The sequence below is a fragment of the Bos indicus x Bos taurus genome, chromosome 10 (assembly GCF_003369695.1).
Source record: "Bos indicus x Bos taurus breed Angus x Brahman F1 hybrid chromosome 10, Bos_hybrid_MaternalHap_v2.0, whole genome shotgun sequence".
Taxonomy (NCBI): domain Eukaryota; kingdom Metazoa; phylum Chordata; class Mammalia; order Artiodactyla; family Bovidae; genus Bos; species Bos indicus x Bos taurus.
The window spans coordinates 66,828,317-66,855,780 of NC_040085.1; the positions used below are offsets into that span (position 1 = coordinate 66,828,317).

Sequence of the window (27,464 nt, forward strand, 5' to 3'; positions counted from 1 at the left end):
CTGACTTAAGAGCTCAACATTCAAAAGACTAAGATCATGGCATCCAGTCCCATCACTTCATGGTAAATAGAAGGGGAAAAAGTGGAAACAGTGACAGATCTTATTTTCTTGGGCTCCAAAATCATTGTGAATGATGACTGCAGCCATGAAATTAAAAGACACTCGGTGCTTGGAAGAAAAACTATGACAAACTTAGACACATACTAAAAATGAAAGACATCACTTTATCAACAAAAGTCCATATAGTCAAACTTAATGGTTTTTCCAGTAGTCATGTACGGATGTGAGAGTTGGACCATAAAGAAGGCTATGTACTGAAGAGTAGATGCTTTTGAACTGTGGTGTTAGAGAAGACTCTTGAAAATCCCCTGGACAGCAAGGAGATCCAACCAATCAATCCTAAAGGAAATCAGTCCTTACTATTCATTGAAAAGACTGATGCTGAAGCTGAAACTCCAATACTGTGTCCAACTGATATGAAGAGCCGATTCATTAGAAAAGACCCTGATGCTGGGAAGGATTGAAGGCAAAAGGAGAAGAAGGCAGCAGAGGGTGAGATGGTTAGATAGCTCACTGACTCCATGGACATAAATTTGAGCAAACTCTGGGAGATAGTGAAAGACAGGGATGTCTGGTGTGGCATTGCATGGGGTCACAAAGAGTCGGACATGACTTAGTGATTGAACAGCAACAAAATAGTCCATTATGTTGTATATCCTATTCATTAATTAATTGATGGAAACATGGGTTACTTTATCTCTTGGCTATTGTGAATAATGCTGCTATGAGCACAACTGTTCAAGTTCTTGCTTCCTTCCTTTTGGGTATAACCAAGAAACGGAGTTGTTAGCTCATATGGTAGTGCAGGTGCAAGTGTTAGTTGCTCAGTTGTGTCCGACTCTTTCCAACCCCATGACTGTAGCCTGTCTATTCCTGTCCATGGATTTCTCCAAGCAGAAATACTAGAGTGGGTAGCCAGTCCCTTCCCCAGGAGATCTTCCCAACCCAGGGATTGAACCTGGGTCTCCTGCATTGTAGGTGGATTCTTTGCCGTCTGAGTTACCAGGAAAGCCCAGCTCATATGGTAATTTTATATTTAATCTTTTGAGGAATTGCTATCTGTTTTCCACAGTAACACCATTTTACATTCGCATCAGCAATGCACGTGAGTTCCAGTTTCTCCACATCCTTGCCAGTACTTGTTATTTTATGTGTTTTTTGTTTTTGTTCTGGATAATAGACATCCTAAATAGCTGTGGGTGTGAAGTGCCACAGTGGGGCCCTCTGTATTTGTGGCTTCCACATCTATGGATTCAGCCAACCATGAAGTTCCATCTGGGTTTGGTCAGTTTGTGGACGCAGAACCCAGGGATGAGGAATCTGGGGATGGAGTGGGCTGACTGTACTAGTATGCCATTTTATATAAGAGACTTGTGTATCTGCGAATTTTGGTATCTGGATCGTGGCACCAGACCTCTCCTCCAGCCCTAGAGATACTGAGAGATGACTGTATATCATTATAGTTTTGATTTGGATTTCCCTAATGAGTAGTGATGTTAGTCATCTTTCCTTGTGCTTATTGGCCATTTGTGTATCTCTGGAGAAATGTTTTTTCAAGTCCTTTCCCCAGATTTGGTGATGGACTTGTGAGGTCCCAGTGTCAGAGAAGCTATTAATATTATGTTAAACTAGCTAAGATAATGTTACAGCATATTAAAGTTGTTGAAGAGAAAAACCATGAGTCATATACAGACATCTTCAGTGTCTCATTCGTCACTGCCTCAGCTGCACTTGTAAGTCATGGTTTTTACCTTTTTTTCCTCCTCCTTTAAATAAAAGAGAAAACAATTGCTTTATGTATCCAACTTAGTAATATAGGGGAAAAAGAAAAGGAAACTAAGGGAGGTAATAAGAGAAATAAATTAAAAATTAGAAAATATTGGAACTAATAACTGTAAAAACTAGTTTTTATTAGAAAGTTAGGACATAGAGAAACTGATGAGAACTATACCAAGAAAAGTAACAGAACTGTAGTTAGAATCAGAAAACATGGACTGTAAAAAAAATACACATATTCAAAAATTAGAATTCTATGCTCAGATTATAAATATGGAAATCTCAATGTAATGGTGCTATGTTGCTGAGTGGCATTTTATTTTGTATATTTTTAATCAAATATGGTCTTTTAATTTTAGTTTTCCAGTAGTACTTTTCAGAAAAATATGTGGATATTTTATCCAACTTAGTTTTTGCATAAACTTTTCTCATTTTGTGTGTGTGTGTGTAAGTAGACATCAAATACACACATTTGATAAGTAAGTTTACTTCCATTATAGACTCAGAATAGACATTCTGTGGCAAAACTTTGCACATAATGATTTCATTACTGTGCTCCCTATCTAAAACTTTCAAGAAAGCACAAATTATCAAAATTGTAATAGGAAAATGTGAGAACAGATTATGCTTATATATTTGGTGAATTCTGCCGTTGACATTGGGCTTCCCTGGTGACTCAGATGGTAAAGAATCTGCCTGCAGTGCAGGAGACCCAGGTTTGATCCCTGGGTTGAGAAGATCCTCCAGAGAAGGAAATGGCTACCCACTCCAGTATCCTTGCCTGGAAAATCCTATAGACAGAGGAGCTTGGCAGGCTGTAGTCCATGTGATCGCAGAGTCAGACATGACTGAGCGACTAACACTTTTCACTTTCACCATTGACATTGAACAACTACTCTTTAAGGCTAAATTTGAATTTAATGATGGATTTGATTTTCTTCCTTTAAATTATTTGTCGCTGTGTGTTAATTATATAATGTGGATTTCAGTAATACAATGAAAAACAGGTAATATTTTTAACGTGAAGAAATTTAGCTCATCTTTAAAAACTGCAAATAAGTAGTAATATGAAAGTAATATTTACAAGTATTATTTTCTTTCATTTTTCTAACAGGGTCAGCATATTTCATTAGCACCCATTCAAAAACTTGAAGAAGCTCTGTATGAATACCAACCACTGCAGATAGAGACATGTGGACCACAGGTTCCTGAGCTTGAGATGCTAGGAAGACTCGGGTAAGTGTCCAGAAGAACTTTTCATTGAGGAGCTGATGTTTAGGGCTTTGTTGTTTCTGTTTTTAACTGACACTTTAACACTGCTAGAGTCTGAGTTTATAGAACTTAACTCTTTTGTGAGAAACGAATGGTGCTTAATGCTAAGTTAATATATTACTTTTTCCTACTGTCTTATTAGGTCTTTTGAAATTGAATTGTACTAGTTCCCTTTTAAGAATGTCATTGGCAGACATACTGAAGTAGCTCTTCATTTTTGCTCACTTTGTATTTTTTAGAAATAGGGGCTTCATTTATTAATAGTCAGCTGTAAGCCATGAAAATAGAATTGAACTCCTTGTCATGAAAAAGAGCAGATTTACTATCAGTTAAGTACAGTGCAGTTATATTTATGAGAAATGAGCTGTAAAATATATTTTGTCAAAGGATATGATACAGGACAGGCCTAATGGCTCAGAAGCTGTAGCATCCATTTTGGAAACGAACTTGGGGTTATGGCTTTTGTGAGCCATGTAGATAATCATATTTTGTCTTGGGCGAACACATGGGTATTTGTGTAATTGGAAAGTATAGGTACAAACTTTGTTGAATGGAGCACATTGGATCTTGATCTGCTGTCTCAATCTAAACTATTGAATAATCTAAAAACAGTTATTTCTTAATAAAATAGCTTAAAGAGTATAATATGAAAGGAAAATAATGAATACAGTGAAATGAAGTAAAAAAAAATGTAGAAAAGGGCCCTGACAACAAAAAGAAGATAGATGAAACAGATGGTAAAACCTACACGCATCTTCAAAACCACAACTACAACTTTGAACATAGTGCATTGTATTTTGCATATGAACATGGAGGCTCCAAGTTGAAATTACTGTTAGAATCATAGGTAATTTACTTATACACTATTTTCTCTAGTTTTATAGTCTCTTTAAAAGTCCTGTAACCTCCAAGCATAAAGTAGAGAAGAAAAACGAAGCCTAAAATTCCCAATAGAGTTTGTGATAACAAAAATATTAAATAATTGGCCCCATTTTCTCTGTATTTTCATTTTGAGACTCTGATTTCACATATGTAAAACCTTCTGATGTTGTTTTACAGTCTTGAATGCTCTATTTTGTGTTTTTTCAATCTTCTCTTGAGTTTATGTTTTGAAAGTTTGGATAATTCTTCTTGTCCTATCCTTAGAGTTTACTTATTCTTCTGTGCCGTTCTTGCTGATAAGCTCATCAAAGGTATTCTTTCTGATATAGCAGTTTTCACTTATAGCATTTCCATTTCACTCCCCTTGGTAATCTCCATCTTTTTGTTGAAATTTCCTATTTGTACATATTATCCACTTTTTCCACTAATTCCTTTAGCTTATTAATCGTGTTATTTTCGAGTGCCTCTTTGATAGTTTCAGCATGTCTGGGTTCAATTCTGTTGATTACTTTATGACTTAATATTAGATTTGTTTTTCTTGCTTTCTTGTGTTTATTGTAATTTTGTTTGAATATTGGATAGGTTGTGCAACAAAACAGTAGAGACTTGAGATAAATAAAATTGATTGCCAGAAATATTTATGTCCCTTTTTCTGTCAGGCCATTAATGTAGAGAGTTGAGTATCAAGTCTGTAGTTTCATCTCAGTTTTGTTGTGCCTGAAGTTATCATCCATGTATCATAGGCTTCAAATTCTTCCAGCCATAATCTGTTGTACCTAGTATAAGGCCTGGAGTGCTGGAGGGGTTTTCTTACGTAAAATTTTATTTGAATCTAAATAAAGGATACAGGATCATGATTTTATTTTGTTTTAGTGGTTGAGGGACTTTCAATTATTACTGAGTATTTAGAATATAGTTAGTTCCAGGATTCTAGAAGTATATTTTCGTCTCTCTCAACAAAGACTGTGCAATATATTCTGTATCCACAACAGTTAAGAGGACAAACTGTTTAGATTACCAGTTTGTATGTATTTCACGATTGACTATAAATTTCAGCTTTCTGTGGCTCACTGGTGGAGAAATTTCTAGATTGTCAATAGTGATGTCAGAATTCCTAAAGAATCGTTGACTTTTTCTTGATGTAAAAGTATCTACCAAAATAAAAGGTGTCTCACACCTTCCTTCTGTCCAGACTTTTATCTTAAGAAATGGATTGAATTCTATACAGACAATTTCATTTTGGGAACCAGGATTAATTAGCTCAGGTGGTCTCTTTGATGACATGTTACGACTTCATACTTAGCATTTGCCAAAATAAATCCTAAATTAATTTCTTATTTTACTAGTTCATTTTCTTTTCTGGAATTATTATTTGAAGCCATATGCTTTCTTCTTTTTTAATAATTACTATAGATATTAGATGTAATCTGATTTTCAGAAACACTTGGAAAGAAATGGAAGAAGTTGCTCAGTGAAGTGACTTTGCAAAGAATAATTTGGTATCTACAGAGGTTCTACTTTTAAGGTACAAGGAATATAAACTTTAGTTGACTTAAGGTATAGTAGTTACACATCTCTTCTAAGGTTTGTCCATATCTTTCTTTGTTCGAAGATTGCATCTGCTAAGCCTAAGGTATCCGTTTATAGTGGGCTCTCTTCCTTCCCATAAAACTCTTAATTTCTATTCTCTTTTACTGTTACAACAAATTTTCCATTTTATATTATGTTATCCTATAGAGGAGACAAGTTCAGTTTTTCTACAGGCAAATAGATAATTAATTAACTACCTTATCTCCACTTCTTATATCTGTTTTGAAATCTGTATGACATGATGAAGTTAAGAATACTGCATTTTGTAGCTTCACATTAGTTGGTGCAAAACTATGGATGTAGACACTTTCAAAATAATTTTAATTATATAATTTTGGGAGTATGTGGAATAAGGTCTTGGGAGGCATTTTGTCTTCAAAGAACTACATTTGTGTCATGTGTAATTGGAAAAAGGATAAAACTGAAAGTACATTGCCATGAGATTTTAGGTAATTTTTACTGGAATTTTTCCTAAAGTTAGTTAAACTTGGGAAGTAGATGAAGAATAAATGAAAATTTCTCATTAAGGAGGGTATTATGAATATGTAATTATAGTTCAGATTGCACTGGCAGTATTCTTCAGGTTTGCTCAAGGCAATATGTAAACATGTTTTATTAATTCTGTGCTAGTGGGAGCAAGCACTGGAGAAACTTAACTGCTAATTGACATTCCCCAGACTGCTGCTTTAGTGGTTAGTTTAGTAAAGTCTCATTGATTGGCATTCTGAAAGTGTCTTTTTAATAATCAACTGGCTTTGTAGTTAATATTTTACTACTTCCCAGCCAAAGAAGAGTATTTCCCTTAACTAATATAAACTACAAGCATTTATCAATTTAATTCATCGTATTATTTAGTCAAATATCACTACCGTTTTAAATATCTGATTTATTTAATATGAACATTTCATTCATGAACCTACTACAGAAATAAGGAAAAACATTTTATAGGATAAGCTATAATCTTTAAGCAAGATGTATATTTTTCACTTTTCCTTATTTGTGAATTTAAGTGAACCATTTGCTACCAGATTGCTGTAGAATAAAATTTTAATCTTCATTTCTGTAGAACATTTTTGTATGTTTCTCTGTGGTAGAATGTTTTAGCCAAGTGCATACATTCATTTCTGTCTCTTCTGGTAACATATGTAAGTTCCATGCTATCAACTAGTAGAGCTTTAAATAAACAAACTGTAATAGTTTAATATCTAGAGTACTTCCTAACCAGTTGATGAGATCATTTTCTTATTATTGTGAAATCAATCGTGAAAAAAACTGTGGTCGTAATGACAGTATTGGATTAACTCAGTTAACTAGAACCTGATGATAATTAGAAGAAAGTTTCTTGTTTGATCTCCATCAGCACCTGTCAATTTTGTTTTCTTTTGTGGCCATAGATGACATAGATAAAAATCAGATTGCCGAACAGAGGTAACTGACCTGTTACAAATCCGTATGGTTATTGGCAAAGCAATTAAAATGTTCATTCTTCAGGGAATAGGATAGGGTATAGTTCCCCTAAAATAGAAGATCCACCTATCTACCTTCATTATAACCATGGAGATTTTTTGTCTTCCCTTCTTTTTTCCTTCTTTTCTTCCTTCAGTTCTTTCTTTCTGTCTGTCTCTTTCTCTCTCTCTCTCCCCTCCTCCCTCTCTCCCTCCCTTCCTTCCTCTTTCCTTTCCTTTCTCTCTTTTTCTCTCTCTCTCTTACTCCCTCCTTTTCTTCCCCCTTTCTTTCCTTTCCCTCTTTTGAAAGTTTAGTTAATTTAGAGTATTAGATATACAGAACTGTGAGTCAGCTTAACCTATACAGCGTGTTAAAAAGCAGAGACATCACTTTGCCAACAAAGTTCTGTATAGTCAAAGCTATAGTTTTTCCAGTAGTCATGTATGGATGTGAGAGTTGGATCATAAAGAAGGTTGAGCATTGAAGAACTGATACTTTAGAATTGTGATGTTGGAGAAGACTCTTAAAACTCTCTTGGACTGTAAGGAGATCAAACAAATCAATCCTAAAGAAAATCAACCCTAAATATTCATTGGAAAGACTGATGCTGAATATCTAATACTTTGGCCACCTGATGCAAAAAGCTGACTCATTAGAAAAGACCCTGATGCTGGAAAAGATTTAAGGCAAAAGGAGAAAAGGGCAGCAGAGGATGAGATGGATAGATAGCATCTTTGGCTCAGTGGATATCAATTTGAGCAAACTCTGGGAAATAGTAGAGGACCGTGGAGCCTGGTGTGCTGCAGTCACAAAGAGTCGGACACAACTTAACAACTGAACAATAACAAATAAATATTTAGATTATTTTCCATTATAGGTTATTATAAAATATGAAATATAATTCCCTGTACTATATAGTAAATCCTTGTTGCTTATCTATTTTATGTATAGTAGTTTGCATATGTTAGTCCCATATTCCTAATTATCCCTCTCTGTTCTCTTTCCCCTTTGGTAACCATAAGTTTGTTTTCTGTGTCTGTGACTGTGTTTCTGCTTTGTCTCTGGATTCATTTGTATTATTTTTTAGATTCTACATTGTAAGTGATACATATTTGTCTTTGTCTGAATTAGTATGATATTCTCTAGGTCCATCCATGTCACAGATGGCAATATTTCATTCTTTTTTATGGCTGAGTAATGTTTCATTGTGGGTGCACATATATCCTTAGGTGTAAGATTGCTGGATCATATGGTAGTTCAAACTACCACACAGTTGCACTCATCTCACACACTAGCAAAGTAATTCTTAAAATTTTCCAAGCCAGGCTTCAGCAATACGTGAACTGTGAAATTCCAGATGTTCAAGCTGGTTTTAGAAAAGGCAGAGGAACTAGAGATCAAATTGCCAACATCCACTGCATCATCGAAAAAGCAAGAGAGTTCCAGAAAAACATCTATTTCTGCTTTATTGACTATGCCAAAGCCTTTGACTGTGTGGATCACAATAAACTGTGGAAAATTCTAAAAGAGATGGGAATACCAGACCACCTGACCTGCCTCTTGAGAAACCTGTATGCAGGTCCGGAAGCAACAGTTAGAACTGGACATGGAACAAAAGACTGGTTCCAATAGGAAAAGGAGTACGTCAAGGGTGTATATTGTCACCCTGCTTCTTTAATTTCTATGCAGAGTACATCATGAGAAATGCTGGGCTGGAAGAAGCACAAGCTGGAATCAAGATTGCCGGGAGAAATATCAATAACTTCAGATATGCAGATGACACCCCCCTTATGGCAGAAAGTGAAGAAGAACTAAAGAGCCTCTTGATAAAAGTGAAAGAGGAGAGTGAAAAAGTTGGCTTAAAGCTCAACATTCAGAAAACGAAGATCATGGCATCTAGTCCCATCACTCATAGCAAATAGATGGGGAAACAGTGGGAACAGTGGCCGACTTTATTTTCTGGGGCTCCAGAATCACTGCAGATGGTGATTGCAGTCATGAAATTAAAAGACACTTACTCCTTGGAAGGAAAGTTATGACCAACCTAGACAGCATATTAAAAAGCAGAGACATTACTTTGCCAACAAAGGTCTGTCTAGTCAAGGCTATGGTTTTTCCAGTAGTCATGTATGGATGTGAGAGTTGAATTATAAAGAAAGCTCAGCACTGAAGAATTGATGCTTTTGAACTGTGGTGTTGGAGAAGACTCTTGAGAGTCCCTTGGACTGTAAGAAGATCCAACCAGTCCATCGTAAAGGAGATCAGTCCTGGGTGTTCATTGGAAGGACTGATGTTGAAACTGGAACTCCAAAACTTTGGCCACCTGATGCCAAGAGCTGATCATTGGAAAAGACCCTGATGCTGGGAAAGATTGAGGGCAGAGGAGAAGGGGACAACAGAGGATGAGATGGTTGGATGGCATCGCTAACTCAATGGACATGGGTTTGGGTGGACTCTGGTGGTTGGTGATGGACAGGGAGGCCTGGCGTGCTGCGGTTCATGGGGTCGCAAAGAGTCAGACACGACTGAGTGACTGAACTGAACTGATGGTAGCTCTAATTTTAGTTTCTTTAGGAACCTCCATATAGTCTCTATAGTGGCTGCACCAACTTACTTTGCAACAGTGTAGGAGGGTTCCCTTTTTTGCACACCCTCTCCAGCATTTGTTATTTGTAAGCTTTTTAATGGTAGCCATTCTGACATGTATGAGGTGATACCTCATTGTGATTTTGATTTGCATTTCTCTAGTAATTAGCAGTGTTGAGCATCTTTTCGTGTGGCTGTTGGCTAGCTGTATGTCTTCTTTGGAGAAATGTCTAGTTAGGTCTTTGCCTATTTTTTGATTAGGTTGTTTGTGTTTTTGATACTGAGTTGTGTGAGTGGTTCGTGTATTTTAGATACTAACTGCTTGTTGGTTCCATTGTTTGCAAGTATTTTCTCCCATTTGGTAGGCTGTTTTTTCATTTTGTTTATGGTTTCCTCTACTGCGCAAAAGTATTTAAGTTTGATTAGGTCCCATTCATTTACTTTTGCTTATTTCTTTTGCCTTGGGAGACTGATTTTAGAAAATATTGCTACAATTTATGTCAAGAATGTCTGGCCTGTGTTCTCTTCTAGGAATTTTAATTTTTTCATGTCCTATATGTTGGTCTTTAAACCATTTTGAGTTTATTTTTGTTTAGAGTTTGAGGGAGTGTTATAATTTCATTGATTTATGTTTGGCTGTCTAGCTTTTCCAGCCACTCACTGAAGAGACTGTCTTTTCTCATTGTATATTCTTGCCATTTTTGTTGCAGATTAATTGACCATAGATGTGTGGGTTTATTTCTGGGCCCTCTCTTCTGTTCCATTAATCTACATGTCTGTTTTTGTGCCTGTACCATGCTGTTTTGATTACTGTAGCTTTATTGTCTGAAATTTGGAAGGTATATGCCAAACTTGCAGCTACTTTTCTTGGTCATTCTTTTGCTCTTAAAAATTGATAAATTGGGATTTTATATGTCACGAATTTGAGATGAGATATTGAACATATTCTAAAAATTTTTTATTTTAGCATTCTTTTTGTCTTCCTCCTTAAGCCTTCCTCATTGTTGCCAGAGAAAACTTTCTAATATATCAATCTGGCCATGTCTCTATATTAGTAATATCCTTCAGTGGCTCATCATTATCTGCATAATCTGACCCCTGTCTACCTTCCTGGCCATATGCCCCAGTCCTCTCATCGTGGTGTTTCTTAAGAACCTCATGGTGTCTCACAGTTTTGTGCCATTGCTTGTGCTGTTTCATTTCCTTAGGAAACTCTTTACCTTTATGATTGTGGCATAGACTCAGTAATTTCTTTCCCTCTTTTACTCCCTATTATGAATTTTCAATTGTCTGTTTTTGCCCCACATTCTCTTTTCTACTGGAGTAATATTTTTACTTATTTTTATGTCAGCCATATCATATGACTACTAACCTTCAAAATGTAAAGTTTATCTTATATTGCTTATGATGTGAAATTATTCAAAATAATGATATTTCCTTTTTTTTCTTTTTTGGACTTTTAATGGGCATCATTGATTTTGTACCTGTTTTTATTTTAATTGAAATGTTGTTGATTTACAATATTATGTTAATTTCTAGTTACAGCATAATGATTATTTTTATAGATTGTATTCCCTTTAAAGTTATCACAAAATAATGGTTATGTTTCTTTTTGCTGTACAATATATCTTTGTTCCTTATCCATTTTATACATAGTACCTTTTTTCTTTTTAATTAATTTATTTTTTATTGAAGGATAATTGCTTTACAAAATTTTGTTGTTTTCTGTCAAACCTCAACATGAGTCATTCATAGGTATACACATATCCCCTCCCTTTTGAACCTCCTTCCCATCTCCCGCCCCATTCCACCAATCTAGATTGATACAGAGCCCCTATTTGTGTTTCCTGAACCATACAGCAAATTCTGATTGGCTATCTATTTTACATATGGTAATGTAAGTTTCCATGTTACTCTTTCCATACATCTCACCCTCTCCTCCCCTCTCCTCATGTCCATGAATCTGTGCTCTATGTCTGTTTCTCCATTGCTGCCCTGTAAACAAGTTCTTCAGTACCATTTTTCTAGATTCCATATATATATGTTAGAATATGATATTTACTTTCTCTTTCTGACTTACTTCACTCTGTATAACAGGTTCTAGGTTCATCCACCTCATTGGAACTGACTCAAATTTGTTCCTTTTTATGGCTGAGTAATATTCCATTTTGTATATGTACCACAATATCTTTATCAATTCATCTGTCGATGGAGATCTAGGTTGCTTCCATGTTCTAATTATTGTAAATAGTGCTGCAATGAACAATGGGATACATGTGTCTTTTTCAGTTTTGATTTCCTCAGAGTATATGCTTAGGAGTGGGATTGCTGGGTCATACGGTGGTTTTATTCCTAGTTTTTTAAGGAATCTCCATCTCATCTTCCATAGTGGCTGTATCAATGTACATTCCCACCAACAGAGCAAGAGCATTCCCTTTTCTTCACACCCTCTCCAGCATTTATTGTTTATAGACTTATTGATGATGGCCATTCTGACTGGTGCGAGGTAATATGGCATTGTAGTTTTGATTTGCATTTCTCTAATAATGAGAGATGTTGAGCATCTTTTCATCTGTTTGTTAGCCATCTGTATGTCTTCTTTGGAGAAATGTCTGTTTAGGTCTTTTCCCCACTTTTTGATTGAGTTGTTTGTTTTTCTGGCATTGAGTTGTATGAGCTGCTTGTATATTTTGGAAATTAATCCTGTGTCAGTTTTTCATTTGCTATTATTGTCTTGCATTCTGAAGGCTTGTCTTTTCACCTTGCTTATAGTTGCCTTTACTGTGCAAAAGCTTTTTAAGTTTAATCAGGTCCCACTTGTTTACTTTTGTTTTTATTCCCATCATTCTAGGAGGTGGTTCATAGAGGATTTTGCTTTGATTTATGTCATTGAGTGTTCTGCCTATATTTTCCCCTAGGATGATTTATAGTTTCTGGTCTTATATTTAGATCTTTAATCCATTTTGAGTTTATCTTTGTGTATGGTGTTAAGAAGTGTTCTAATTTCATTTTTCTACATGTAGCTGTCCAGTTTTCTCAGCACCATTATTGAAGAGGTTGTCTTTGCCCCATTGTATGTTCTTGCCTCCTTTGTCAAAAATAAGGTATCCATAGGTGCATGGGTTTATTTCTGGGCTTTCTATCATGTTCCATTGGTCTATATTTCGGTTTTTGTGCCAGTACCATATTGTCTTGATGACTGTAGCTTTGTAGTATAATCTGAAGTCAGGAAGGTTGATTTCCTCCAGCTTCATTCTTCTTTATCAGCACTGCTTTGGCTATTCAGGGTATTTTATATTTCTATATGAATTGGGAAATTTTTTGTTCTAGTTCTGTGAAAAATGCTGTTGGTAATTTGATAGAGATTGCATTGAATCTGTAGATTGCATTTGGTATGATAGTCATTTTCACAATATTGATTCTTCCTACAGTGTCTTATAATTTTCTGTGTACAGTTCTTTTGTCTCCTTAGGTAAGTTTATTCCTAGATATTTAATTCTTTTTGTTGCAGTGGTGAATGGGATTGATTCCTTAATTCCTCTTTCTGATTTTTCATTGTTAGTATATAGAAATGCAAGTGATTTTTGTGTATTGATTTTGTATCCTACAACTTTGCTAAATTCACTGATTAGCTCTAGTAATTTTTTAATACTGTCTTTAGGGTTTTCTTTGTACAGTATCTTGTCATCTGCAAACAGTAAGAACTTTATTTCTTCTTTTACAATCTGGATTCCTTTTATTTCTTTTTCTTCTCTGATTGCTGTAGCTAGGACTTCCAGAACTATGCTGAATAATAGTTGTGAAAGTGGACACCCTTGTCTTATTCCTGATCTTAGGGGGAATCCTTTCAGTTATTTACCATTGAGAATAATGTTTGCTGTAGACTTATCATATATGGTCTGTAAAAGACACTTACTCCATGAAAGGAAAGTTATGACCATCCGAGACAGCATATTAAAAAGCAGAGACATTACTTTGCCAACAAAGGTCTGTCTAGTCAAGGCTATGGTGTTTCTAGTGGTCATGTATGGATGTGAGAGTTGGACTATAAAGAAAGCTGAGCACTGAAGAATTGATGCTTTTGAACTGTGGTGTTGGAGAAGACTCTTGAGAGTCCCTTGGACTGCAAGGAGATCCAACCACTCTATCCTAAAGGAGCTCAGTCCTGGGTGTTCATTGGAAGGACTGATGTTGAAGCTGAAACTCCAAAACTTTGGCCACCTGATGTGAAGAGCTGACTCATTGGAAAAGACCCTGATGCTGGGAAACATTGAGGGCAGGAGGAGAAGGGGACGACAGAGGATGAGATGGCTGGATGGCATCACTGACTCGATGGATGTGAGTCTGAGTGAACTCTGAGAATGGGTGATGGACAGGGAGGCCTGGAGTGCTGCTATTCATGGGGTCGCAAAGAGTCAGACACAACTGAGCAACTGAACTGAACTGATGTTGAAGTAAGTTCCTTCTGTGCCCATTTTTTGAAGAGTTTTAATCATAAATGGATGCTGAATTTTGTTAAAGGCTTTTCCTGCATCTATTGAGATGATCATATGGTTTTTATCATTCAATTTGTTATTATGGTGTATCACATTGATTGATTTTCGTATACTGAAGAATCCTTGCATTCTTGGAATAAACCCAACTTGATCATGGTGTATGAGCTTTTTGATGTGTTTTTGAATTCTGTTTGCTAAAATTTTGTTGAGGAATTTTGCATCTGTCTTTATCAGTGATATTGGCTTGTAGTTTTCTTTTTTTGTGTTGTCTTTGTCTGGTTTTGGTGTCAGCATGCTGGTGGCCTTGTAGAATGAGGTTGGAAGTGTTCCTTTGCAATTTTTTGAAAGAGTTTTAGAAGGATAGGCATTAGCTCTTCTCTAAATGCTTGATAGAATTCTCCTGTGAAGCCATTTGGTCCTGGGCTTTTGTATTTTGGGTGGATTTTTGATCACAGCTTTAATTTCAGTGCTTGTAATTGGGTTGTTCATAATTTCTATTTCTTCCTGGTTCAGGCTTGGAAGATTGAAGTTTTCTAAGAATCTGTCCATTTCTTCCAGGTTATCCATTTAGTTGCCATATAGTTGCTCTTAATAGTCTCTTATAATCCTTTGTATTTCTGCATTGTCTATTGTAACCTCCCATTTTTCATTTCTAATTTTGTTGATTTGATTCTTCTCTTTTTTTTTTTTTTTGAGTCTGGCTAAAGGTTTGTCAGTTTTGTTTATCGTCTCAAAAAACCAGCTTTTAGTTTTATTAATCTTTACTATTATTTCTTTCATTTCTTTTTCATTTATTTCTGCTTGGATTTTTATGATTTCTTTCCTTTTACTTATTTTTGGGGTTTTTTGTTCTTCTTTTTCCAGTTGTTTTAGGTGTAAGATTAGGTTGTCTAGTCAATGTTTTTCTTGCTTCTTGAGATAGGATTGTATTGCTATGAACTTCCCTCTTAGAACTGCTTTTGCTGCATCCCATAGTTTTTGAGTTGTCATGTTTTTATTGTCGTTTCTAGAAATTTTGTTTTTTTATTTCTTCAGTAACCTGTTGGTTATTTAGAAATGCGTTGTTTAATCTCCATGTGTTTGTGTTTCTTACAGTTTTTTTTTTTTTCTAATTGATATCTAGTCTCATAGTGTTGTGGTCAGAAAATATGCTTGATTTCAACTTTCTTAAATTTACTGAGGTTTGATCTGTGACCCAAGATGTGGTCTATCCTGGAGAATGTTCCAGGTGCACTTGAGAAGAAGGTGTATTCTTTTACATTTGGATGGAATGTCCTGAAGGTATCAGTGAGATCCATCTCATCGAGTACCTTTTTTCTTGATCCTATACCTGTATATTGCTTCTTCCTACTTCCTTCCTTCAAATCGCAAGTTTGTTTACTGTATCTGTGAGACTGTTTCTGCTTTGTTATGTGCATTCATTTTATGTTTTAGATTCTACATATAAATAACTGAGTTTTTGTCTTTGTCTGACTTATTTCACTAAGTATAATACTCTTTAGGTCCATCCACATTATTGCATATGGCAGGATTTCATTCTTTTTAATGGCTGAGTAATATTCCATTGTGTGTGTGTGTGTGTGTGTGTGTGTGTGTGTGTACACATACATCTTTATCCATTCATCTGTTGATGGACATTTGGGTTGCTTTATGTGAAGTAAGCTTAATCTTTGAGCAGTAAAATATTTTAATGATGTTCTGCCAATTTTCAATTGCTGTGCTACTTAGGAAGTCCTAAATCAACACAAAGCTTTATATATATATTTATTTATATTCTAATTTTTTGGTAGCTTCAATATTTACATGTAATCACAATCCATGTGGAATGTATTTTATTTGTAAGGAACAGTAAAAGAATCTTTACTCCATTTTTTTCAACTAGTAAATCAGTTGGCCCAGCATAATTTATTCATTAGTCTTTTTTTTTTCCCCTATTGATGTTTTAGATTAACATTCTAGGATTTTTGGTCCACTGACCTTTCTCTTCCATTAATCTGTATTTCAGTTATTTAAGCACATCACTTTCTTATTCATTTAAATTCATGATATGTTTTAGTATTAGTCATATATTTATTTTCTATTGCTATGCATTAAATTACCACACACTTAAGTGGCTTAAAACAGTATCCACTTTATCTTATTTATTATCAGTGTCTGCATATTATTAGTCTGGACATGGGTTACTTGGATCTTTTACTCAGATTGCATGTGGCTGTGATCAAAGTGTCAGCAGGTGCTGTGGGTCCATGTTAGTGAGATTTGGGGGTTGTCTTTCAAGCTGATTCATATTATTGGTAGAATTAGGTTTCTTGCCGATTTAGAACTCACAGTTGTTTTTCATCTTTTTCAGTGCTAGTAGGAGAAAATCTTTTTGAATCTCTTGCTTTCTTAAGGGCTCCTACCTGTTTAAGTTTGGTCTACTTAGATAATTTCCCTTTTTATTAACTCAAAATCAACCAATTTGAGACCTTAGTTACATCCCCGGAATTCCTTTTGCCATATAATATATCTAAGGATTGAAATTCATCATATCCATGAGGATAAAATCATGTAAAGGTGCACATAATGAGGTGGGAATTTGGGGGCTGTCTCAGAATTCTGCCTACCACAGTGGGGCAAGTCTTCCTTTGCTCTTTATGTTTTTCAAAGTGTTTTAGAATCTTTAAACATTTATTCTTCCAAGTTTGGCCAAAGCAAAAGAGCACCCAATAGTTCTTTCAAAATGTCTGTACATTTGAAAATTTTCATTACAGGATATTATGAACCAAGTAATATAGCAAAGCAAGCCCAAACACCTTAACAAGTAAGACATGGCCATCCTTATTACCCCGTAGATTCAACCAAGCACTACATTTTTTGGTATTTCATTTGGAATTGCTTTAAACCGACAAGTTTAAAATTTATTGAATTTTCATATATCTTACACATTTCTTGGAAATTAGTTTTTGTTATATCATACTTAGGATGCTGTAGTTAAAAATTTTTCATTATGCTTTCTAACTGGTTCTTGGTTAAATACGTTTTCATTTTGTATATAGCTGTTTTACTGAGAATTTTACTTGTTCTTTAAGGTGATGAGGTTTTCTATCTGGAAGCCAGTCATCTGGAAAAAATGCATTTTTTATTTTAAATGCTCTGTGTCTGATTTCAGTTTCATATTTTATTGCATTTGACTAGAACTTCTTAACTTGGTGTTACACATTTTGGATGACTGCAGTTTTTCTTATGTCTTGTTTTTTTGGTAAATGCTTCAAGTCTTTCATCATTAAGTATCATGTTGATTGATTAAGTGATTTTTCTTTTTTATGTTGAAATTCTTTTTAAACCATGTTGTAGAATTTCTGTTTTTTTGGTCAATGTCTTTATCTATTGACTTATTATACTTGTATTGTCAAAGGATAGATAAGAGGTATTTGTTTTGTTGGCTTTGTTTTTAATTCTGTACATTAAAGTTTATATATTAGTTTTAGAAAAATTCTCAAGGGCACCAGAAAATCAAAGAATATGGAGAAGTACAGAATTCACAAAAATTGCAATATATGTGTGTATATAGTATCACATATACTTTGTTGTAATTATGAAAGTATTACTAAATTAACTTCTTATGGCTATGACAGCAAAATGTCTTTACTATCTGTTTTTATTGGCATTTGAATTAGAAATCAAGTCACACATCTATCATGAACCTTGTGCATAAAGGTCTAGTCTGGCACTAGTCTGGTAAGTTTTAAATCTTTTTTTGCAATCATGGAAAAAAATATGTTTCTGCCTAAAGCAGTTGTCAAACAAGCTTCTTTCATCGACAGTCAGACACAAGGCAGCTGAATGAGGCTGTTTAGTCTAGAGTAAATGCTCACAAGATTATAAGGTCACTGAGGAAATGTAATTATGCAGTTGATTCCAGAATAGTCTTTTGTAGTGAGGACTTTAAGACTATTAAATCATAGTATTAATTAAATATATACTCTAAGCTCAGAAGAGCAGCAATAAATTAATAGATTATTTAGTTTAGTAATTAAATTATAACTATAAATTATTACAATGAAATATAGTTTTAATTCAGATTCATATAGGACTCTAAAAAAGGAGATTCCATTTATTATTGGAATTTTCTCAGTTTCTACCAAATCACTGTAAAATTCAGTTGACTCTGTAAATCTATATGTAATTGTCTCCATTGGGAAATGAAGCTTCATAGTATTTAGCTTATGCTATTTGAGGAACGAATTGATTATTTATCAGTTCTTTTACTTTTGTTATTCATTTGATTATTATTTGTTTGATTATGAAGCACCTCCTATGTGTCAGTTACTCTTCTAGGTACTAAGAAGACAACAGTGAACAAAACAGAGAAGACACCTGCTGTCATAAAGCTTACATTGTATTGGGATGAAGTGAACAATATAAGCACACTGATGAATTTGTCAGATGGCAGTATTTTGGAGACAAATACAGCAGGATAGAGGGATATGTAGTGACTGGTATAGAGTGCCATTTTTACATAGGTAGCAGTGGAATCTTTTTAGGGTTATATTTGAAGAGACATGAACTAAGCAAAGAAGCTAATCATGTGATATTATGAGGAAGGGCAGAGGAACTATAAGTGCAATGGCCCTGAGGTGGGCATGTGTATAAGGATGAGAAAGGAGTCCAGTGTCTGCAATAGCATGAATTGGAGAGGAGATAAGGTCGGAGTGGTAGCAGGTTTTTTATGTAAGAAGGCAGATTGAGCCTAGTTAGATCATATAGGGTTTTTTTTAGCTGATGGCTAAGACTTGGGCTTTTATTGTCAAGAAGATGAGAAGTCATAGAATTTTGAACAAAGGTGTGTCATATGACTTATATTTAGAAGGATCTGTGTAGGAGAGTGGATGGTGGATTGAAAGCAAGAAAACTTGCAACTGTCCTGGATTAAGATTGTAGGGGTTTATACTAAGATGGTAACAGTGTAATTGCAAAGAAGTGGTCAAGTTATGAATATAATTTTGATGGGATAAAATATTGAATTTTTGATGGATTGGATATGTGTGTGTGTTGGAGGGGCCGGCTGGGTGTTACAAAAAAGTTCCTCCCAAGGTTATATCTGAGGTAAAAGTTGCCATTTAAATATGATAAGGGAGATTAGGGGGAAGGGTTCTCTGAGGCAGACAGTTGTGTGAGTTGCTTTAAGTTCAGTTATTTATCAAATATTGAAAGAAAATTTGTGTCTAAAGAGCTGCAAGAACTGGGAAAAGGTCCTTAGCAGTTCTTTTTTATGGGAGAATGAACTGTCACGAGTTCACTACAGGAGAAGCCAAAGAAGAAAACTCTTCTGTGCTCATAGTCACGTCTTTGGATAGTGCGAAGCTAGGACTACGTTTTTAGTTCTTAGTACGTTTTCTCTGCTGTACCTTACAGCCAAGGCCGTCCTATGTACAGAGTTTTCAAAATATGACTGAACTTAACTTTTGTTATGCTTTTGTTGTGGTTAGTCGCCAAGTTGTACCCTTTTCTTTGTGACCCCATGGACTGCAGCACTCCAGGCCTCCCTGTGCTTTGCTATTTCCCAGAGTTTGCCCAGGTTCATGGCCCTTGAATCGGTGATGCCATCCAACCATCTCATTGTCTGCCACCCTCTTCTCTTTTTGCCTTCAACCTTTCCCAGTATCAGGATCTTTAGCAATGAATCTGTACTTTGCATCAGGTGGACATATTATTGGGGCTTCAACTTCATCATCAGTCCTTCCAATGAGTATTCAGGGTTGATTTCTTTTAGGATTGACTGGCTTTAGATTGTTTTAATTTCAGATAGTGTTTCTGAAGGCAACTGATTCAAATTATGTAGCAACTTTTCTTATTCTCAAAAAAATGAAAACAAAATTATTCTGTGCTAAGTACGAGCCAAGGTTTCAGTCTCCATTTTTTCCCCATGAGGAAAATAGCACTGAGGGCATTGTGAGCCACAGGCCTTTGAGTCGGAGCTCAGGTAAAGCTGCCTTGACAGCAGAGGTGTATAAGGGTGGGGTGGTAGGAATGGCCTGTTACAGGTACAGGCAGTAAGAGTTGCATTGTATAGAGAACTAAAAAAAATAGACAATTAAAAGACAGTCTTTTTTTTTTTTAAGTCAATATATACTAGCAGTTCTGAACAATGTTAGATCTCAAATACTCCTTCCTGAAAATGTCTTCTTTTGGTCCATGTTCTAAACAATTGCTGTTATTACTTTTAAATTTCATAGCATGTAAGTAAGCTTCCAATGTTAGTATTAGTCTCTCAGTCACATCCAACTCTTTGCGACCACATAGATTGTCGCCCACGAGGCTCCTTTGTCCGTGGGATTCTCCAGGGAAGAATACTGGAATGGGTTGTCATTTCCTTTTCCAGGAGATCTCGATCTAGGGATCAAACCCTGCTGTCCCGCATTACAGGAAGATTCTTTACTATCTGGGCTTCCCTGGTGGCTCAGAGGCAGGGAGAGGTGGATAAGCTTCCAATGAGCACATCTTTATTTTATGTTCCTGAATAATATTGTTTTATATACAGAAGTGAAATCACAGAACTCCCAGCTTTATAGTCAGCCCCAGAACAACCCCCGCCCCGCCCCCCGCAACAAACCCACCTACATTTAGGCTCACTCAAGAGTAAGTTTGTAAGGTTTTAGAATCCTTCTGTCTCCCTTCTGGCAAAATTTCTCTTTTCAGCTCCCCTGTAGTACTAAATATTTTTGAGTTTAAGTGGTAGATTTGAAGTAAACTGTCTGATGATCATATGGATGATCATATAGATAGTCTGATGATCATATAGATAGTCTGATGATCATAAGAACTTAAGTTCTTGGGATATTTATTTGTTTTTAAAGTTTTTCGACTAGAGAACACCTGAAAGTTGCTAGAAAAAAACGCCTAAAGAAGCGAAGGCATGAACAGTATTGTAATTTCTGGAATTTATTATGAAATAGCTATTTTATGAGACTCTGTCAAATAAGAGTTTTTTCTAGCTGTTTTGATACTTGTTGCTTAAAGAAAGAAAGTTGAAATTAACAAAAAGTATTCTTCAATTTATTATGAGCATAGATAAACACATATCTGGCTTTTTGACTATTGAACATGAATATGCAAAGAATATCAGCTTTAATGAATTCACTGACAAATTTGCATAAGAGCTCAAAACAAAAAACTTTATTACATTCTTTCTTGTACTTATCAATATTTTCTTGTTTTTAAAAATTAATATAATTAATGGGTATTTTAGTCTTTTTTCTTTTTTGTTGTGTGAATTTTATTTTTATTTTAAAATTTTTAGTGGCATGCTGCTACTGCTAAGTCACTTCTGTCGAGTCCAACTCTGTGCGACCCTTGAGACGTCAGCCCACCAGGCTCCCCCGTCCCTGGGATTCTCCAGGCAAGAATACTGGAGTGGGTTGCCATTTCCTTCTCCAATGCATAAAAGTGAAAAGTGAAAGTGAAGTCGCTCAGTCATGTCCGACTCTGAGCGACCCCATAGACTGCAGCCCACCAGGCTCCTCCATCCATGGGATTTTCCAGGCAAGAGTACTGGAGTGGGGTGCCATTGCCTTCTCTATAATGTGCACAAAATCTAATAGAAGGAAAAGATCTTACTGCCTTTTCTGCATTGTTACTATTTTTCACTTCATGATTATTACAGAAAATAATGTTGTTGTATAGAGGAGTAGTTGTGATGAAAAACGATATACTGGCTATCTAATATCGTAGGTATACAGTTGCCTGATAAGAGTTGGCCCTCAGGATGGGATCCTGTGTCACATTTCTATAACACCTAATCTTGTCAATTTGGTCTTAAAACTAAATTCTCCATCACATTTCTCATCATCAACTGTGCTTGCTCAGTTGTGTCTGACTCTGCAACCCCATGAATTGTAGTCCACCAGGCTTCTCTGCCCGTGGAATTTTCCAGGCAAGAATAAGAGAGTGGGTTGCCATTTCCTTCTCCAGGGGATCTTCTCTACCCAGGGAACAAAGCTAGTGGAGGTGATGGAATTCCAGTTGAGCTATTTCAAATCCTAAAAGATGATGCTGTTAAAGTGCTATACTCAACGTGCCATCAAATTTGGAAAACTCAGCAGTGGCCACAGGACTGGAAAAGGTCAGTTTATATCCCAATCCCAAAGAAAGGCAATGCCAAAGTGTTCAAATTAACGCACAATTGCACTCATCTCACACATTAGCAAAGTAATGCTCAAAAATCTCCAAGCCGGGCTACAGCAGTACATGAACTGTGACCTTCCAGATGTTCAAGCTGGATTTACAAAAGGCAGAGAAACCAGAGATCAAATTGCCAACATCCGTCGGATTATCGAAAAAGCAAGAGAGTTCCAGAAAAACATCTATTTCTGCTTTATTGACTATGCCAAAGCCTTTGACTGTGTGGATCACAGAAGAATGTTTAAAATTCTTAAAGAGATGGGAATATCAGACCACCTTACCTGCCTCCTGAGAAATCTATATGCAGGTCAAGAAGCAACAGTTAGAACTAGACATGGAACAACAGACTGGTTCCATATCAGGAAAGGAGTATGTCAAGGCTGTATATTGTCACCTTGCTTATTTAACTTCTATGCAGAGTACATCATGTGAAATGCTGGGCTGGATGAAGCACAAGCTGAAATCAAGATTGCTGGGAGAAATATCAATAACCTCAGATATGCAGATGACACCACCCTTATGGCAGAAAGTAAAGAGGAACTAAAGAGCCTCTTGATGAAAGTGAAAAAGGGGAGTGGAAAAGTTGGCTTAAAACTCAACACTCAGAAACTAAGATCATAGCATCCGGTCCCATCACTTCATGGCACATAGATGGGGAAACAGTAGAAACAGTGACAGACTTTATTTTCTTGGGTTCCAAAATCACTGCAGATGGTAATTGTAGCCATGAAATTAAAAGACGCTTGCTCCTTGGAAGAAAAGCTATGACCAACCTAGATAGCATATTAAAAAGCAGAGACATTACTTTGCTGACAAAGGTCCACCTTGTCAAAGCTATGGTTTTTGCAGTAGTCATGAATGGCTGTGAGAGCTGGACTATAAAGAAAGCTGAGAGCTGAAAAATTGATGGTTTTGAACTGTGGTGTTGGAAAAACTCTTGAGAATCCCTTGGACTTCAAGGAGATCCCACCAGTCCATCCTAGAGGAAATCAGTCCTGAATATTCATTGGACGGACTAATGCTGAAGCTGAAACTCCATTACTTTGGCCATCTGATGTGAAGAATGGACTTTGAAAAGACCCTGATGCTGGGAAAGATTGAGGGCAGGAGAAGGGGACAACAGAGAATGAGATAGATGGATGGCATCACCGACTTGTTGAATATGAGTTTGAGCAGACTCCAGGAGTTGGTGATAGACAGGGAGGCCTGGCGTGCTGCAGTCCATGAGCTCCTTTTGGCTGTGACAGTTTCTCAGACTTTCCTTGATTTTGATGACCTTGACAGATTTGAGTAGTGGTCAGATAGTTTTCAGAATGTCTTAGTGGTTTAGTTGCTAAGTCGTATCTGAGTCTTTTGACCCCATAGACTGTAGCACGCCAGTCTCCTCTGTCCATGGGATTCTCCAGGCAAGAATACTGGAGTACATTGCTATTTCCTTCTCCAGGGAATCTTCCCAACCTAGGATTCGAACCCAGGTCTCCTGCATTGCAGGCAGATTCTTTACTGACTGAGCTATGAGGGAAGCTCATAGCTTATGTCTTAGTACATGCTATCCACATGTCTTATCACTGTTGATGTTAACCTTGATCACCTGGTTGAGGTATTATTTGTCCAGCTTTGTCCACTGTAATGTACTCTTATCCCTTCTGTCTTTATTATACTCTTTGGAAGAAAATCACTATGCACAGACTACACTTAAGGGATGGGGATTAATGCTCACTTTCCTTGAGGATGTAGTATCTATGTAAGTTATTTGGAATTCTTCAGCATTGGCGATTTGTCTCTTCTCCACCATCTGTTTGTTTATTCATTTTCCCCCTGTCCTTAAGGACTAGTGAATATTTATTTTACAGTTTGGATTATAATCCAGTTTTGACCATTTGAGATGTTTTAGTTGGCTCTGGTACCCATTTGCCTTTCTCCCATCATTGCATCTTTTTATAAGTATATCTTTACTTTTGGCACTGCAAGAAGCTTCAAGCTCCTGGTATATGTATTTCTTGATTTTGTTCTAGAAGGAACCATTTCTCTAAGAAGCCTTGGTTTCTTTTATTGGAGAATAGTATTAGAAACCAAAATGCTGGACTGGATAACTCACAAGCTGGAATCAAGATTGCAGGGAGAAATATCAACAACATCAGATATGCAAATGATACCACTTTAATGGCAGAAAGTGAAGAGGAACTAAAGAGCCTTTTGATGAAGGTGAATGGGTGAAAGAGAGTGACAAAGCTGGTTTAAAACTCAGCACTCAGAAAACAAAGATCATGACATCCAGTCCTATCACTTCATGGCAAATAGACGGGAAAAAAGTGGATAGTGTCAGATTTCATTTTCTTGAGCTCCAAAATCACTGCAGATGATGACTGCAGCCACAAAATTAAAAGACGCTTGCTCCTTGGAAGAATAGCTATGACAAACCTAGACAGTGTATTAGAAAGCAGAGATATCACTTTGTGGACAAAGGTCCATCTAGTCAAAGCTATGGTTTTTCCAGTGGTCATGTTGGATGTGAGAGTTGGATGTAAAGAAGGCTGAGTGCTGAAGAATTGATGCTTTTGAACTGTGGTTCTGGAGAAGACTCTTGAGAGTTCCTTGGACAGCTAGGAGATCAAACCAATGTCAATCCTAAAGGAAATCAATCCTGAATGTTCATTGGAAGTACTGATGCTGAAGCTCCAATACTTTGGCCACCGGATGGGAAGAGCAAACTCGTTGGAAAAGACCCTGATGCTGGGAAAGGTTGAGAGCAAGAGGAGACGGGGGCAACAGAGGATGAGATGGTTGGATGGTGTCACTGACTCAATGTACGTAAGTTTGAGCAAATTCAGGGATATGGTAAAAGACAGGGAAGCTGGTATTGCAGGCTACCTACTGTCCGTGGGGTTGCAGGGAATTGGACACAACTTAGTAACTGAACAACAATAGAAACCAGTATCTGTGCTTTAAGTGTTCCTGTGCTCCTGGGGTATCTTTGCTCATAAGATCTGCCAATATTTTGAATCAGTAGATCATTTTGGAGGGAGTTGGCTCTGTCTTAAAATACAGTCTTTTGATTCGTGAACGGAGTCTATTTTTCCATTTATTTTGGTCTTCTTTAGTTTCTTTCAATAATGTACAATTTTGGTGGGCAGGACTTGCATATATTTTGTCAGATTTACTCCTAAGTATTTTATAGTTTCTTATTATAAATGGCATTAAAATTTTTTTTCAATTTATGATTGCTTTTTTCTGGAATGAGCAGATATTTAATATATTGATTTTATAGCCTATAATATTGCAAAACTCATTAGTTGTAGTAATTTTTTGTAGTCCACTGGTTTTCTTAAAATATAAATATTCATGTCGTTTGCAACTGCTATTTTACTAGAACAGAAATATTTAGGGTTGTTGTTTTAATTTTTATTTTATCATTATGAAATGATCCTTCATTTCTGATAATACTCTTTGCTATGAAATCTGATTAGTTTGATATCAAAACAGTCATTCCATCTTCCTTTTGACTAGTGTTAACATGGTATGTTACTTGTGTTAACATGTTAAGGGGCTTTAACTGTTATTTTAAAATAATAAATATTTTCCAATTTCTTAGTTTTAAATTTAAATATAGAAAATATAAGTAGATATAACTCATCTAAATGAAATATCTTTGGGAGTCCTCAGTAATTTTTAAGAGTGTAAAGAGGTCTTAAGGCCAACAAGTTGAGAATTGATAATCTGGTTTATATATATACACACACATATATATATATATATATAAAAGATATATGGCTTTTGTAGTAATCATCTGTTTTCTCATCCATTTATTCATCAAGTGCTCATTAAGCCCAATTTATTTTTAGGAAATAAAAGTATGTAAGTCATCATTTTGTGCAACAAAGAACTGTTGATATAGAATTATGGGATAAAATGGTATGTGAGTAAATAGGATACAATGGAGTATAATATATATACTGCCATAGTGTTACTGCTTTTGGCTTAAGCAACATAGACTTTAGTGTTAAACATACCTAGTTTTAAATCCAGGCTCTGTTTCTTAGCTGCGAGAACTTGACCTTTCTGAACCTTACTTTTCTTATTTGTAAAATGAAGATGGTAATAGAATCTCTCTCTCAGGATTTTTTATTTATATAACTTAGTTTATAGCATTTAAGCTTTTGATTCCTAGGAAACATTTAATAAATATTAACTGTTATTGTTGTTTAATAGTAAAGAAGGTTTTATGTACCAATGGAGAGGGAGAGGTCACATTAGTTTTAGAGGCAAAGGAAGAATTAATGGAGGTGGATACTTGAGTGAGTCTGACTTTGGCCAACACTAGGAACTAGTTAACAGACAGAAGGAATGCAATTTAGTAGTTGGGATTACATACTGCCTCCACCTGATTAACAGTTAGTGTGGTTAATGAATATCACCAGGATGATAAATTACCAGTAGGAATAATGTCACCTGTTCCTCTTATATTTTATTAAACATAAAATGCAATAACACCAAAGTATTTAAAGCTTATTATCATATTAACTTTTTAGTAAGAGAAGAGAACATACTCTGCCTGAGTTTAATTTCTGGATTTTTCACTAATTTTAATTCCCTGGACACTTTACTAATTTCTGTGTGTCTTGATTTACTCATTTTCAAGATATGGATAATATAAGTGCCTATCTCATGGAATTGTGAGTATCAAATGAGTTAATAAATGATAAACCCTTGGAATAGTATCTGACACGTGATAAGTTCTGTATAAACATTAGCTATTTGAGTGACAAATGTTACCATTGGAGTTAACATTTTTTACTGAGAATATTGCTGATATGTAATGAACTCTGTATATATTGAACTTAAACTCATTTTAAAGTCTACGTCCAGCTTAACTTTGTTGATTGATTTTGTTTGTGTTTTCCTTATGCTGATCAAGTTGCATTTTCAGGCACGGTTAATTTTAATATAAAAACAATGTCAAATTATGTAGTCTTGGTCATTTAATTGTCTAGCATGATATATATGAAATTAATTTTTAATCTAAGTACTGTTTCTCTTTCTATAATCTCTACTTTTTATTAAGTGCAATGATTTTTTAAAGATCTGCTAAGAGTAATCATACCCTGTAGTTTGTTTTCTGTCCAAATTTATGGCAACTATAAAAATATCTAACTTACTTACATTATACCATTGAGAATTACTCACTAGTCAATT

The 27,464-nt window shown here is 35.7% G+C and overlaps 1 protein-coding gene across 2 annotated transcripts in view; it reads left to right on the forward strand.

Annotated features, from left to right (window-relative positions):
• Positions 1-27,464, forward strand: part of MNAT1 (MNAT1, CDK activating kinase assembly factor) — a 210,026-nt gene that overhangs the window by 130,236 nt on the left and 52,326 nt on the right. For both annotated transcript variants that reach the window (XM_027554257.1, XM_027554256.1), the window contains one exon: positions 2,951-3,072. In XM_027554257.1, coding sequence (XP_027410058.1) covers positions 2,951-2,988 — 38 coding nt within the window. In that variant the 3' untranslated portion in view covers positions 2,989-3,072. Of the gene's footprint in view, positions 1-2,950; positions 3,073-27,464 lie in introns of those variants that run through there.